Source organism: Ziziphus jujuba, chromosome 10 (assembly GCF_031755915.1).
Source record: "Ziziphus jujuba cultivar Dongzao chromosome 10, ASM3175591v1".
Taxonomy (NCBI): Eukaryota; Viridiplantae; Streptophyta; class Magnoliopsida; order Rosales; family Rhamnaceae; genus Ziziphus; species Ziziphus jujuba.
In genome coordinates this window covers 6321480-6338780 of record NC_083388.1, presented here as the reverse complement: position 1 = coordinate 6338780, position 17301 = coordinate 6321480, and the positions used below count along the sequence as shown (strand labels likewise).

Below are 17301 nucleotides of genomic sequence, written 5' to 3'. Positions count from 1 at the left end.
TGCAGTGGTGAAGTGGATTAGTATTGGAGATACTTTTAGAAAACAGCCAGATTGTATGATTGAATGGTGAATGGTGAATGGTGAATGCAGCTTAAAGAATGGTAAGTGAAAAAAAATATATATGATAAAATATTCGATAATCTGAAAAACGATGTACTCTCCATTCATAAATTGATCTAAATATTAAGCATATGTTTTTAACAAGTAGAAGCTACCAAAATAATAATTATAATAATAATCGTCAAAATCTATATCCGTGGAAGAAAGAGAAAGAATGAGACATCAAGACCCACCAAAATGGATTAATTCAACTAATTCTCAGGTCTAGAGGTGTTCATCCGTCGCTTTCCACTTTTTGGACTATTTTTGGACCGAAATTTAATTGTATTACTGATTATTTTCCAAGTTTCATGTAATTAATGCTTTTACTTGTACGCCTTGCTCTTGAATATTATTAATCATTAAACCAGTACCATAAAAAGGAAAAAAAAAAAAACACTTCGTTTACTTTTCTTTCGTTTTGTCATATTTCATTCAGATTTTACATTTTTCAAAGTTATTATTTATTTTTTTAAGTTTTAAAAATTATCAAAATATATTAATTTATTAGTTTTATTAATTAATTTTAACTGTTAAAGATTTAAAATTTATTTTTATAATATTATTCAATCATAAAATTAAAATTTTTAATTTAATTTTTATCTTTAACTGTTAAAATCGATTGATAAAAACAGTTAAAACTCTCAATAAACTTGTTTTAATGTATAAATGTATATACATATATAAAATAAAATAGATGTTAATAATAATTTTTTAAAAATGTAAAATCTAAATAAAATAATATTAAAACTAAATTAGTGTAATTGAAATTTACTATAAAAATAAAGGAAAAAAATGTAATTTTATAATGAAACATATAGTTTTAGATATAGACTATAAATTCTATCTGGTACAGATTGACATCTCACCATAAATCTGTATTTATAATATCATAATAAATATGGAAAAAGTCTTACAGGTCACCATGGTATCAAGTGAGCCGGTATTCCTGCCCACCCAAGTAATATAATGCTGCCTTTTAGACGTTTGCACTGTTTTTTAAAAATTTAGCCACGTGAGCATCTTCTCGTTAATTTATAAAATATCTATAGCTATATATAAAAAAATGGAACGTTCACCACTGTAATAAATTTAATTTCGAACCTTTTTTAAGTTATCAAAATGTCCATTAGTTTTTATTAAAATTCCAACTTGCTCTGGATATATATTTGCATTATTCACTGCTCCTTCTTTCTCTCTACTACTTGAGATGTGACTTTCTGTGAGGACGAAGAAAAAGTGCCGACTCCTCCTAAACAATAAACACACACACACACACACACACTCTCTCTCTCTCTACTTTATCTCTCTTCTTGTTTTTTTTGTTTTTTTTTTTAACCATATATATAAAATAAATTATTTCTTAACAGTGATAAGTTTCATATTATCAAAGCCAGGTGGGAGGACATGGAAATATCGAAGAGAGAGACGACCATGACAGAGCATGCTTTTTACTGAGAGCCACCCACCACACAACACCCCAACACTCACTTCCCTCAGCCATCATAGAAGAAAGATCAAAATTTTTATCCTATTCCAAATAAAAATTCTAAAATTAATCAATTAAAAATAATAATCATTTTAACGCATACATAAATTTGTGCATATTAATTTTATTTCTGTGTATATATATATATATATTTTTTTTGGATAAAACTTTTTTAAAATTGATAGTATCATTTATAATATCTTAAATGTAATTATATCAAATTGTTTAATTTTATATAAAAAAATAATAATAAAATAATATTTAATCCATATGCATGTGGGCATACCTAGTATACAGAAATAAAAGAGTTATTCAATATGTTTATTTTTTTAGCATTTTATTCATCTTTAAATTCAAAAATAGCTATTCTAAAAAATACATAAATCTTCGCTTAAAAGAGAAAACAATTTTTTAAAAAAAGTTAAGAATTATAGTCTCTATATTTTAGTATGGATAAACTTAAAAAATATTCTTACCATATTTTAAAAAAATTAAATTTAAATAGATTATAAGCAAAAATAAAAATTATATAACTATGAAAGTTAAATTTTTAATTAATTTTTACCCTATTTGAAATTTTTTGGAAAAAATATTAAAAAAATAAAGAGGTTAAATTTGATTTTAATTCAATATTATAATCATATAAATAAGAATTGATTATTTATTTTCCATTATTTAATGAAGAATGTTATTTATCACTGGTAAATAATCACATATGCCAAATATCGATTTAAATGGTTATTATTAAAAAGTTTATTTTTAAAATTTTAAAATAAAAACAATATAATTAAATGTTCTAATTAAAATTTTTTATATAAAATAATGATTGTCATCGATAATAATAATAAATAAAAAAACTCTTCTTTGATTCTTATAAATAAATATTTTTATTTTTTTAGGAATGTGATATCATATATACCAAACAAACGTAATCTCAACAATTCTTTTATATAGAGACAGAAAAAAATATTTTCCTTTTCGTTTCCTTCTCTAAACCCACTCCCAAATTAGAATTCCATTTTGATTTGTAAACGTATCTACGATGGAGTCCACTGTCATTAATTTTTTTTTCCCCAATATGTTTTTCTTTTTTCTTTAATAAAGTATAAATAAAAAATTAAAAAGAAATTGACAAGGGTACAGCAAGACCTTCTTAACGGGAATAGAATTTGCATGGTCCTGTGATTAGAAAGTACCTAGATACAAATCTATTATATTATACGGATCCTATATGTATGTCTTATATCTAGATATTAATCTCTGGATCCATGTGATTTTTGTCTTTCACTCTCAAACATTGCATAGTCAAAGAACTATAAAGTTTTTATATGCAAAATCTATCATATCATATAATTATTATACATGAATCCTACATATATTTATGTCTATGGATTATGTAGTACCGAATCTATGTCATTTTTTATATTTTAATGAGCAAAATTTTCATGTTGCTGGAACTACAAATTTCTTAAGTACAAAACCTATCATATCATATAGATCCGACACATGTTTATGTAATGAGCGAAAATTACATATCCTCGGGATTGCAATGCCTCTATATACAAAACCTGTATCAATTGACGAGCTGAAATTCATTTCTGTCCGAGGAGAACCATTTTTATACCCTTTGACGAAATTGTAATTCCAATGGAGTCCTCTCTACACATAAAATTTCATCTATTGGCTGCGGACCTCCCCGTACAAATCACTACAGTAAAACACATGAGTTTATGATGAACCAAAAGTACGTGAAAGTTTTATTCGTAATTTTCGGGTTGAATGATGGTACTAGATGGATCTGCAAGAAGAGACAAATGTTTCCCTTCAAACTTAAGCAACCATGGAAAAATAAAGAAGCCAGAAAGAAGAAGCCAGAAGTCAGAATCAAAGGGAAGAATAAACATTGTTGACGCGCAATGCTTTTTTTTTTTTTTTTTAAATAAAAAAATAAAAATAGATTCAGAAATGAGCCGGCTAAGTAAATGGAGTGCAAATTTTTAACAGGTGGCATAAAATTACTTCATATAGCACCACCAATCTGGTATCACAGTTTCATTAAAGATTTTCCCTTATAATAGAGGAAGATAAAAAAAAAATAGAAAAATAAAAAATAAAAAATTATAAAAATTTCGAGGTTGAAAGTTGCAACTTAGCAATCTTCAATTTGATTTATCAGGATGGTAACGAAATAAATGGACCAAAAACACCACCATATAAAAATCGCTAACCAAAATTTTTTTGTTTTTCTTCTCTTTTAAATTTATATGATAGAAATGAGGATCCGAACTCATTCAGAAGTTTACTAGTGAAGATGAGGAGGATGTGTAATCTCCAAAGGCCAAGGATCAGATTCTCTGAGCAATTGAACTGTGGGAACTTCTCAAGAACATTACTTGTGCCGTTTTATTATCATGAACGCCATGATACTTGACTAAGAAATTATTTTTGGCCTTTTTTTCCACCCACTTAAACTCCTATTGCAATCCTTCTTTTAACTTTTTCCAACTACATCTCTTCAAATTCACCAAAAAAAAAATTTACATCTCTTCAAGATAACAATATTCTCACCCTCAATACATTTGTGTAAACTCCGTTCCAATCACTAAGACAAAATCCCGCCATTATAAGTTTAAAAATGAGAGGATGGATAGGTTTCATTTGGACTATTAGTGTGTTGGATATTGGATCGAAAAACCAAACCTATTTACTATTTATTGAGCCTTTACCTGGGCCTGAGGTTCCACTCACAAGTAATGATATTATATTTAATTAACAAATTCTAACAACCAACATTTGAGTTTAGCACACTACACGCTATTAGGTAAAAAAAAATTTAAAAAAAACAAAAAACCAACATGTTACGAAAACACACCTAAAGTAACTGTGTAATAAGGTTAATTTCAATTATAAATTTTTGTGTTCGATATTTTGGCATATTGGTTCTTACCATGAGAATCTTTAATTACAGAATTTTTCGCAGCAACTGTAAAGGAACTTTTGACTCTGATCAAGTTCAAGAAAGCAAATATCCTTAATTTCTCCAATTATATATATAAAAAGTAAAATGTATATTCTATTTACAAACAATTGATTTAAGCTCATGTTTGGAAAGGACCATATATATATATATATATACAAGTTTGTTCATAACTAATTAATAATTATTATCCAATGCTTGGAAAGGGCTATATATATATATACACTAATTATTATCTTACCACACTACAAACATTTTTCTTTCTAAGCCTTTTTATCATTCTAAAATATAACTTATTAATTTAAGTTTTATATTTTTTATATTTGAACATTGAAATATAATTTTGTACTAAAAGATGATAATTCAATTTTTTTAAATTTGGGTTTAGTATTTCATTTACATTTGTTTGTTTTTGTAGTTTTTCACATTTGACATTTATGATTTTTTTAAAATTTTTTTTTTTGGTTAGTTTATTAGTCTTATTCTACTTCCATTTCTAAATATTTTTTGTTTGTTGGTGTTCTCTTTTGGCTGGCTGACTCCATTCTGTAAGAATTATACAAAATTTAGTAAAATTAAATCAACAATTTGTTTGTATTATTAAATTATTAATTAATGTTAGGTATATTGTGCTATCTCATAGACCTATATTATAATTTTTTTAATTTATAGATTAGATGTATTTATATTTTCTTAGTATATTTATATACACTAAAAAATATTTACTATACTAGTTCATAAAATGACTATTAATTAATTATTATATTATGTTAACTGTTTAAATTATTTCCCAAATTCAGATAACAATAATCACCAACGATAACTCAATTTTTGGGTTTGATCGTGTTAAAAATCTAATTTTGATAATGCTTTTTTGGTTCAAACCCAAAGTTTTTCTTCCATATATGTTATACATACAATTCAAGCACAAATACAAGTACCGATATTCAATACAAGATGGCCAAAGATAGCCATGTTATTGTGAAATTAGAAAGAAAAGCTCATGAGCTAAATAGCTAGCAGATAATTTAACAAGCATAAGCACTCAAGGGAAGCCTTGGGCTAACCAAAGCAGAAAGAGGAAGAGATTTTTGCAGTGCAAGTCCAAAAGACTCATCCATATTGAGATCAACCACATCATCAGGTAATTTCCAATCAAAGGAATGAATCAATGTCCCTAAAATATAATCAACCAGAACAATCCCCATTCTTGAAGCAGCACAAATCCTTCTTCCAGAACCAAAAGGAATTAGCCCGAAATCGTTCCCATTGGGCTCGATTTTTGCATTTTTCCGCTTAGAAACCTTTCAGGCATGAAATCCAGTGGGTTTTTCCAAACCTGAGGGTCTCTACCAATCCCCCAGATGTTGACACTGAGCCTGGTGTTCTTTGGGATGTAATAGCCGTCAACTTCACAGGCTTGGGTTGAGATACATGGAAGATTAAGAGGGGTTGAAGGGTGTTTTCATAATGTCTCTTTGGAAATAGCTCGTAGATATGGGAGGTTTGGTATGTCTGATTCTTGGAGTCTTCGTTGCCTTCCTATCACTCTGTCCATCTCTTCATGAGCTCGTTTGAAAGTCGCAGGTTTTTTCGACGTCTCTGCCAATGGCCATTCGATTATGCTGAATGAGGTGTCTGTCCCGACTGTGAATATATTCTTCATGATATACAAATCATTTTGTTATACATTAGTAAACCACATCTAGATCTCTCCAATTTAGAATTAAAAAAAAAACAATTATTTATCACGCGGTAACATAAAATGAAATATGTTTCCAACTTATTGTTGAAATATCACTGATCGCAAAAGCTTAAACTTTTGAGATAAGTGATAATTCAACATGGTATCAAAACCAAAAATCTAAGAGGTCCTGAGTTCGAAACTCAATAACTCCATCAAAAAATAAATGAAAAAAATTACAAATGTAAGGATACAAAAAGAAATTCAAAAAAGGCAGACCTATATTTGAGAGGAGTGTTAGATAAAAATATAAATCAAATGAAAATTCATCTTCCATCAGCTTAAGCTTTTGGAATAAGTAGTATTTTAACATGGTATCAGAGCTAGAGATCCAAGAGGTTCTAAGTTCAAAACTCAACATCTCCACCGAAAATAAATAAATAAATGAAAAAACATATGTAAGGACCTAGAAAAAATTCCAAAAGAGGCGGGCCTACATTTGAAGATGAGTGTTAGAGAAAAATATAAATAAAATGAAAAGCCCACATTCCACAAGCTTAAGCTTATGGAATAAGTGGTATTTCAACATGGTATCAAAGTCATAAATCCAAGAGGTTTTGAGTTCAAAACTCAACTCTATCAAAAATAAATAATAAATTAAAAATGCATGTAAGGACCCAAAAAAAGGCTGACCTATATTTGAGGAGAGAGTGTTAGAGAAAAATATAAATCAAATGAAAATCCACCTTCCATTAGCTTAAGTTTTGGTAATTCAAACTTATCAATATCCCATCTATATAAAATGCTTGTAGAGAGGTTTTTTCCTCTCAGTGGAATTTTAATATAGTTTTTTGGGCTTTTGATATATATATATATATATATATATGATGAAAACTAGCTAGAGATGAGTTTGTAAACTGAAGAGAGAAAAGACGTACTAAAAGGAGTGCCCTAATGTTAGTCATGCTAAGCCTCTCGCCTTCGGCATTGGAGTTTTCATGGTTAGCCATCAACATGTCCAGTCCTCCATAGCTTTACCACCAAGCATGTGCAAGCTACGTAGCTTCCTAAGCAACTTCCATCTGGGTCCGTAGTCGGTGAAAACTAGATCTTGAGAATCATAAGCTAAGTGGGTTGCACCGGCATTTGGAGCATGGTTGGAGAAATTCATGTCTAGGGTTTTTAGAAATGCATTGGCTGCTTGTGGACTCGAAGCCACCACCATGTTGCAAGCTCCCAAGTTTAGGAACATAACCGGTCCATACTTTTTCACCATTTCCGCGAGGGTTACGTGAGGTATGGCTCCGAGGAGTGGAAGAGCACCGATCAGAGGCCAGCCTTTAGGTCCCGGAGGGAACTATTTCCAGTGTTTTCTAAAGAAGATAGAACGAGTGGAAAAGCGAGTGATGAAGAAGATGAGAAAGGCAATTGCAATTTCCATGAAAATGGAAACTTGCATAGCCATGGTTGATGGTTAAGCTCTCTGCTATATACTATTTTTGTAAACTTGAAAATATATGTGTTGAGAAGTTTGTGTTCCTTTATATATGTTGAGAAGTTTGTGTTTCTTTCTTTTGTGGTGTTTTGTGTTGTGATTTGAAAAGGTGGCGAACCAAGTAATATTTATAAGCGCTCCTTTTGTGTATGACTTTGTGGCTAGGTGTGCAATCGCGTGATTTGGGGAGTAGATATGGGTAAATGGTGGTACCATACTAAAAACATACAAATCACTAAAAAGGTTTTGGTACCACTATTTCATACTAATTAAGTATTGTTAATATCATAATTATTATAATCTACGTCAATTAATAATAATATATTTGATGCCCAATTTCATGGCCATAAAATATAAATGGAAGAAATTAAATCCTCTATTTCTTTTTCTTACTTGATATGTATTAGTGGAAATAATATAATATCCATCACACTCATCATATTTGATTTGAATTTATTTTGTCTTTTAGAAATATAAGTTGATAAAGTGGTTAGGAATGCTATAAGTATTATAATATTCACCAAAATATTTATTAAATAACACATATTAATATATTATTGATTAACATATTTATAAAAATTAAATATGTATAACTAAACGTTTAAATGCATAAATGAATTAAAAACATAAATCAATTAATTATTTTCACACAATGATAACCATTTGATTAATAAAATAAGTGAATAATTTGATAACCTAGCATTCTTCATATATATATATATATATATAATCATTTTTTACTGGATAAGATTGGATTTTTTAATTTGATGTCTCTAACATCATTCCTATATATATATATATAATTGTTAAGAGGTAAGATAATACATCGATGTTTCCAATAAAATATTTTCATATATATACACACACACACACACACATGTTTTGTCATTTCCATTGATTGTATTATTTTTCTTGCATCATCTCATCTCAATATATGCAATTGACTATTATTAATCAAAAAAATGGAACAAATTGTCAAAATTTCATTGTACCATTATTATAGGTCTTTCGAAAAGGATAATGCTTTTAATTTGCATGGCTTGCTCTATGCATATTATGAATCATTAAACCAATGCAAACGTAATTTACATTCCCACCCAACACCCACCCCCCCCCCCCCCCCCCCCAAAAAAAAAAAAAAAAAAAGTGAAAAATCGTAGGTTACCCAAAAAAAAAAAAAAAAAAAAAAAAAAAACTCCGTGAAAACGTAATTTTTGATAATACATTGACCACTTTTTTATTTATTGTCTATCCAACCACAGATTGGCATCTCACCATGCAGCTATCTGATTGCCATCTCAACATAAAGCTATCTGCACATCGCACCTTTTGTTTGCTTTTTTTTTTTTTTTTTTTTTTAATAATATTTTATTTGCTTCCTTTCATTTCATAGCACTCTCACATATTTTATATTTGTTTACAACCTCATCTTCTTGGTATTCACAAATTCAAGATTATTTATTTATTTATCCATTTTCTTTTTACTTGTTGGAGTAGTTGAAGTAGTTCTTGTGAGATGTCAAAATTTGATTAATTCGAAAAGGTTCGTTAAGTTTTTATATGAAAGTAAATAAATTTAAATCTATTTTATTAAATTATTATGTAATTTATTGTTCGATTTATTAGTCTATTTAAAATCCATGTAAATTTGAAATTTGAAATTTAATTTAAATTTTAAATAATAAAATATATATATTTTAAAATCTTACAAATATATTTGTTTATTTTTATATTTTAAAAAAACATATTCACATATGTTTAAAACAATAAACTGAAATTTTTTTAATATTATAAAAACTTACATAATTATAAAAATATTTTTTTTGTAATGAATTTGTTATATTTATCATATTCCACTTGTTAAGATTTGTTAATTTATTAAATTTTTTAAATAATATTAATATAAAATTAATATAATATTATCGATCTAAATTCATAAATTATTATGTGAGTTCATATTGTACCTATATAATATTTTGTCAAACCTATAGTGAAGATGGAAGACCACATTATTTTCAGCTGATCAAATTAAATTCTAAATGGTAGTCGGGGATTAAATTAATTTCAGATATATATACATTTTTTGATAAGATTTCAAATTTCAAATAGTATTTCGGGGATCAAAACAACGGAAAATATATTAAATTTGGATAAAATCCGCTTCCTTTTGTTTAGAATATAATGGACAGGTTCGAAATAAAAAATGTTGATGTAATTTTGGCCTGTCCAAGGGAGCAGCCGACAATGGCTAAGCAAGGGTTGAAGATTATCCATTGTGAGAGGGATACAAGGAACGTGATCCAATGTCTCCCTAATCTGAGTATTTCCATGTATCTATCACTGGATAGCAAAGGCTGATTTTAAGAAAGCACAGTATTTATCTTTTACATTTTATTTCTTTTGCCTGGATTCCCAGGACGTCCAATACTTTCTCACGGTATCTTTGATTATTTTGTAAACTCTATGGATCAAGAGAGAGGTTTAATCGTCAACTCTTGATCCACTGGCAAGCCCTCTTTTTTGTTTTTTGTTGGTGTGCTTGCCTTCTTTTGGGTTATAAAAGCCCTAATTAGCCGACATTGTTTATTAGATAAGATTTCTTATCATGATTTATTAGGTTCTAAAAGAATGGTTTGACAAACAGACAACTTTTTTCACGAGAGAAGGGAACTTAAATAATACTGGAAAAAAAATTTTCGAACAATTTCATGGTTAAGGTCCAAATTAATCTCTTCAGTAGAGCTGTCTAGGCTCTAACACCTGTGAGTATTTACTGGTTTTTTTTTTTTTTTCCCTTGGGGTTAAAAGAATTGTGACTAGTGATATGGGGTAGAAAATTCATATTTTATTTTTTAATAATGCTAAAATTATCAAAATATTCACTGAATATATTTTGTAAATAATATAATAATATTTAATTATTTTTTATTTACTTATCTGTTTAAGAGTTTAATTATATATGTTAAGGTTATATGACTATACCAATTAATAATACCTTAAACAAATCTCATTCAATAAATAAATTTAATAATTTTTTATCGATTAGTTTTTTTTTATTATTAATTTTTGTGATTTTTGCATGGGGATTTAATATTTGAAGCAAGACTTAAATCTAAATAAATAATGAATTTCTACATTGAACTACAAATTATAAAACGAAAATAAAGCAGTAAAAGTAATAGTTGACTTTTTTTGTGAGTAGGGTATTATAAATATTATTACATGATTAATTTTTGTAATATATTTTTATTAATTAAATATATATATATATTATATATATATATATATATATATATATATATATATTATATTGAGAGAATGAAATTCAAACTCAAAATATAAATATATCATTGAGCTGTTCTACACAATACAATATGGATTAATATTAAAGATACCAATTAGTCAACTAAGATGATGTAGCATGTTAACATATTTTTATTTATTGGTTGAAATTTTAATTTTTCTTCAATATAAATATAAATAAGTAAATCTTTTAAAAATAAGCATAACTAAACATAAACCAATAATATAATAACACTTACCATTTTATAGATGAATTAATAATTTAGTATTTTTAGCATTATTCCATATATATTAATCCTTATAAAGCTTGTTAGCATTTGTCATGTTAACTACAGACAGGATCGAATCTGGGCAGGGGCAATCATCATTTTCCCAAGATTTAGCATTAAAGTATTTTGATAAACATATACTATGATTAAATCTCTTAAAGTAATATAAGAGGGCAAATTAAGAAACTTGGACAATAAACATTCATTGTGTAGATGCAAAATTTTTAAAAAAAAAAAAAATTTTAAAAAAAAGCAAAATTGTATCACATCATTTTTATCTACTCCAACCAGGAGATAATAGATAAAGCAGTCCTGAAACCGAGGAAAATGGGATATGAATGATGAAATTAAATATAATCTTCAAATGGAGAAATTTGATATCTCCGGCCGATTGTTTTTGGGTGCACAACAAACCATTTAATTAACATGTCTTTGGTAGGAACTATATATTTTATACTTTTATTGTATAATAGAATAATTATTTATAGAATTTACATAGCACATGTATTATATCATATTATATCAAAGGGATGAAGCAAATAGCAAGAGCTTACTACCTATCACATCTGTTTGTAAAAATTGTGGGTGCAAATCCCAATAGCCCTACCTTGTACTTTGGAATGGACCCTGCATGCCCTCCATACACTGTAAAGGAGGGAGTTTGGACCGCTATGCGGTGATGGGTTGGATGTTACATGGCATGGATGCTAATGACTCATAATCTTCAAGGGGAGTTTGAGACCGTCATGCGGTAGTAGACCCGGTATTACATGGTTTCCATGAAGGTCATAAACTAGCCATGGATGCTAATGACTCATAATATTCAAGGGAAGTTTGGGACAGTCATATTATAATGGACTGGGTGTTACATGGTTTCCATGAAGATCATAAACCAGCCATGAATGCTAATGACTCATAATCTCCAAGTCTCCTAGACAGAAAATACCCACTGAGTTTTTTTATTCACCACAAAAAAAAAAAAACAGCAACAACAACAACAACAATTGTACGTGGAATTTACTCCATTAAATTTGTTAACATATAAAGGTGTTTGACAACATGTAGTACTTTATTAAAGAAAACATTAATAAAATTTATAGAATAATTTCTAAATCTGAAAAGTAAATATATATTGAACCTTTAATAATTTAAATCACTAACTTATTTAATTTTTCTTTTGATGTTTTTTTGAACCTTTAATCATTTCAATCACTAACTTATTTAATTTTTCTTTTTATGTTTTTTTTCGATTTTTTTTTTTAAATTTTTAGTTTGCTTGTTGAAAAAAAAAATCCAAAAAAATAAAAACAATTTGAGACCTTCATTTACCCTATCACATTTGATTGTCTCCATCCAAAGGTGCCCGACCATTCAAATATTTTCCTTGGGAACCACATTATGTGTAATATTATTTTCTGAGGAATCCCTAAGCATAAAGTTAAATTAGAATCCATGAAAAGCCATTTACAGATCATATTACATATCTTCCTATCCCAAAATATATATTAATCTCGCTTTAGATATTCGATAATGTTACTAAAGATATATTAATTGTTAAAATATAAAATTTCGCCGCTACTTTCATTACTTCCTTGAGTCTTCACATCTACACGATTGACCAAAAAATAAAAAATCTCTTCTCGTACATGCACTTAAATCTTAATTGTCAAAATTTCATCGTACTATTATTATGGGTCTTTTGAAAAGGATAATGCTTTTTAATTTGCTCTCTGAATATTATAATCATCAAACCAATACCATGAAAGGTCATCATGATAGTAAAATTATATATAGACCATCTTCTTTTTCATTTTTCTTTTTTTTTTTTGAAAAAATATAGACCATTTTCTTTTGCTTAAGCAAAGCAGTATAACCTATAATATCCAACTATGGCTTGAAATCTCACTACAGATCTATCTCAACATGGCATCATTTATCAGCTTATTTATTTTGTATTTTTCATTGTCCTCTCATATAAATATTACACTTGGTTATGCAGTTGTTACGACTCACGAGTTTGCAGCGCCTCTTTTCCTCTGAACTTAACTATATTGTGTTTACAACACCAGATTATTTACTTATCATTTTATTCATTTGGGCTTTTACCTGAAAGAGACCGACATTACTTTCAGATCATTTCTAATGGTAATGCCATTTTGACAATGCCGATTCTAAACCTTGCATTGATATGAGCTCTCCACTCCAATGGTAAATGCTTAAAAAAATAATGACAAATTACAAAATTTATTATAACGGTTACATATCCATTTTTTATCAACAAAATACAAAATAATAATATATTAAGTTTGATAAAAAGTTAATAGAACCCACCCAATGTCAAAAAAAGATCATCGCCAAAGGTGATGCCAAATTTGGCATTGCCAGAATTCAATACGAGACACCACACGAGGGAACAATGCCATACTTTAACATTGGCATGCCCAAATGACATGTCTTTGAAATGTTCTCAAATGATCAAGTTAAAACTCCAAATAAAAAAAATGTTCCATGTAATTTTGACTTGTCCAAGGGACCGACCAACATTGGTTAAGCTTGAAGCCTAATCATCAGCTAAGTACGTAAGGTTTTCTTATCTTGATCCATTTGGATCTAAATAACTGATCTGACAATAGGACAACATGGTAACCATAAGGTAACCAAATGAACCAAAAACACCACCATATAAAAATCACTAAACAATCTTTTCATTCTTTTTTTTTTTTTTCTTTTTTTTTTTCAATATATTAGAAAATGGGGATTCGAACAATGAATGTTTACAGGAAACAGTAACGGATTTGCAAGCTGTTTTGCCAAAATCTATTTCTCAGGAATTTAACTAGTGAAGACATGGAAGACGTTCAAATCGATTCTCAAAGGATAGAAGTAGCTTCTGTAAGCCTTAAAGGTGACATGACATGGAGACACTGGGCTTTAGAACCTGATAAAGAAGAGATCCAATCCATAAAGAAGAGATCTAATCCAGTTTTTACATTGGAACTTGGCTGGAAGTGCAATACTCTACAGAGATGATGTAAAATAGATATTGCCTGAAGCTACGCCAAATTACGTATACACGGGACTAAAACCATTCTATACTACTAGAACCTTGTACCAAAATCTCTATTGTAATACATAATCATAAGCGTAGACATTTCACAGGATAAAATTCCATCTCAAGAGTAGAAAATTGAAATGAAAAAGTAACGTAGTTTCTACCATTAAAAGACGTTGCAGTAAATTCTAATTTATTTCATCTTTATGAGCTGAAGGTTCTCAGCAATTAAACTATGGAGCTTCTAAAGAACGATACTTGTACTCTTTTATCATCATGAACAATATAATACTTAAGAAATTATTTTTGGCCTTCTTTTTCTCCACTTTAAACTCCTATTACAATCCTCCTCTGATTTTTTCCACCTATATCTCTTCAAATAACAATATTCTCAACCTCAAATATCAAATACTATGATAATTGGTTCCAGTCACTAAAACAAAAGCCACTATTATAGATTGAATGAGGGATATAGATAAATAAAAAGTTACATTTACATACCACAACATTGCAAGCACAACATAGCCTTCCAACTACCCTTCCTAACCAAATCAACCAAGCCTATAGCAGCAAGTAGCTGAGTACCTAAATAACTGATCCTGCTAGAATTCCAAAATAAGAAGAAACGATCTCCAGCTGCTCCACAAGTCCCAGTCTCCTAACACTGCGGCAAGAAATAAGCAATCACTGACTCCTTATCTCTCCTGAACATGGTTATAGAAGACTAGTAACCCGTGTTTTCCATACTAGTCAAGTTAACCAAACCCAAAAAAATGGTGGCAGTAGGTGACAGTTGTAGTTTTGGAAAACCAACGGTTAACCAAAACCAACTGAATAATTTTTTTATATACATTAGTTTATATTTAATATTTTTATACATATTATTGCTTTCTAAATTATTTCCAAAAACCTGAAAAAACCGACAGAAACTTAACCTAAAACCGAATAAATTGAAAAAACCAATTTAAAAACCACTCAAGTGCATTTTATTTTATTTTTTTTTCTGAACTATGTTGCTCTATGACCGACCAATACTCGGTTTTGGTTGGTTTTCAAAAACTTAGAAATCACGGCCGCTCATATACACCGATTATTTTTTCCACCAACTGAAACCGACCGATAAACTTCACACCTAATTTATATAATTTACATAGCCATATCATATATAAATTCCTACATTAGACAACAAGAGTATGTTACTTGCAACTGCTATTGATTGGCATGCTAAACAGTCCTTTAAGCTAACCCCCACCAATTCAAAGTAGAATCACAAAGTTTGTATAAAAATATAAAAATCGACAAACTAATTGTTTTTTTTTTTTTTTTTTTTTTTTGGTTTTGGGGGGGGGGGGGGGGGGGGGGGGTGTGTGTGGAATGAGATTAACAAGATCACAACATTCTGTTAAATCTCACAATCTTCACAACTTCTAATGGACACGGTACGTGTAGTAGTATGCTCTCGGATAACCAAAAATTAGAAAAGGACGAAAACTATTCCAGAAACACCTAATGAAAGAAAATATCCACCCACAACAACAATAGGTACGTCCATTGCACTAAATTACTTATATATATATATATATATACACTTAACAAAATACCTCAATTTTCTGATACAGTTAAAAACCAAAAAAAATAAAAATAAAAAATAAAAAAGATACTAAGAGCCACAGCTAGCCAGCTTTATCCTAAAATTCAATTTAAATTCATTAACCATGCAAAGCATAGCAGGTCCTCAAAATCCCAAATTTTAGATTGCATTATACCAAAAAAGAAAAAAAGAGCCCTAGATGACATTCAATTTCAAATTACAGAACTCTAATTCGATTCTACAATCTCGCACCAACCGAACACGAAATCCAGGTAAACGAGTAAGAACACTACTTATCTTTGGTAGAGACTCCGTACTTCTCCTGCATCCTAGCGATCTCCTCCTCCTTCTTTTTCTGGTCGAATTTCTTGCTCATCTTGGCCTGCTGGTAGTAGAGCACGATGAGGTAACGGTTGGCGACGTTGAAGCCCGAAAGGTGATCGACGGCGGTCTTGGCATCATAGATATCTTCGTAGACCACGAAGGCCGTACCGCGCGTGTCTTTGTTCGTCCCGATTCGTATCTGCCGAATCGCTCCGTACTTGCCGAATATGTCGTACATCTCCTCGCTCGAGATGTTGAAAGGAAGGTTACGAACGTAAAGCACACGGTTTACCTCCGGTGGAAGACGGGTGTTCCCCTTCCGGAGACTGATCGTCGCCATTGGAGATTAGGGTTTTGGGTGTTTGGAGAGCAAGAAAACCAGAGAGAGAGAGAGAGGCTTTTCTAGGAAAGAATACTCTGGAACCGTGTCTTTAGCTATCTTAAATACCACCCAGTAAGGTCGGTCTAGCAAACTTTTTTTGTTCCTAAACTTTTTAGGAATTAGGATTTATTAACTCTTTTTCTTTTATGTTAACTAAAAATATTTAAATTCAGAATTATTGGACTTACCTTTAGATTTTTTATTTTATTTTAACATTTAATATTTGAATAAGAAAAAAACTAATAAGTAATTTTATTTATTTATTTTTTATCTTGGTCTCGATATATATAAAATAAAAACTTTCAAATACTAAAGACTCTTTCATTAAATAAATAAATAAATATTAATAGACTTTTTTTTTTAATTTTTATCAAAACAAATAGAGACTTTCTAATTTCTTTCTTTTTTTTTTTTTTTTTTGTGGTTAATGTCATTACATACTTATATTTCATGACCTTTCTTTTTTAATTTTTATTTTAATCTTTGACTTGCATTGACATAGACTTTCTCAAAATTATATGAATATTATTATGGTTAAATTTGCCATATTCTAACAAAAAACCTAGCAAAACTTAAATTTAGCATTGCATATGGTTATTAGGTGATTTATCAATTAAAAAAAAAAAGCATTTATAC

General features: G+C 29.1%; 1 protein-coding gene and 1 pseudogene across 1 annotated transcript; both read right to left on the bottom strand.

Moving 5' to 3' along the window:
* Nucleotides 1–5516: 5516 nt before the first annotated feature.
* LOC107410700 (flavonoid 3',5'-hydroxylase 2-like) lies at nucleotides 5517–7714 on the bottom strand (annotated as a pseudogene).
* An 8205-nt stretch (nucleotides 7715–15919) lies between these two features.
* LOC107406539 (splicing factor 3B subunit 6-like protein) lies at nucleotides 15920–16756 on the bottom strand. Its single transcript, XM_016013677.4, has one exon. It carries the CDS (start codon nucleotides 16621–16623, stop codon nucleotides 16249–16251), a length of 375 nt encoding a protein of 124 aa, XP_015869163.1. The 5' UTR covers nucleotides 16624–16756; the 3' UTR covers nucleotides 15920–16248.
* Between the last annotated feature and the right edge of the window lie 545 nt (nucleotides 16757–17301).

Excerpts from the sequence above, each read along its gene's own strand:
- LOC107406539 (XM_016013677.4), bottom strand. The coding sequence starts at position 16,623 with ATGGCGACGATCAGTCTCCGGAAGGGGAACACCCGTCTTCCACCGGAG.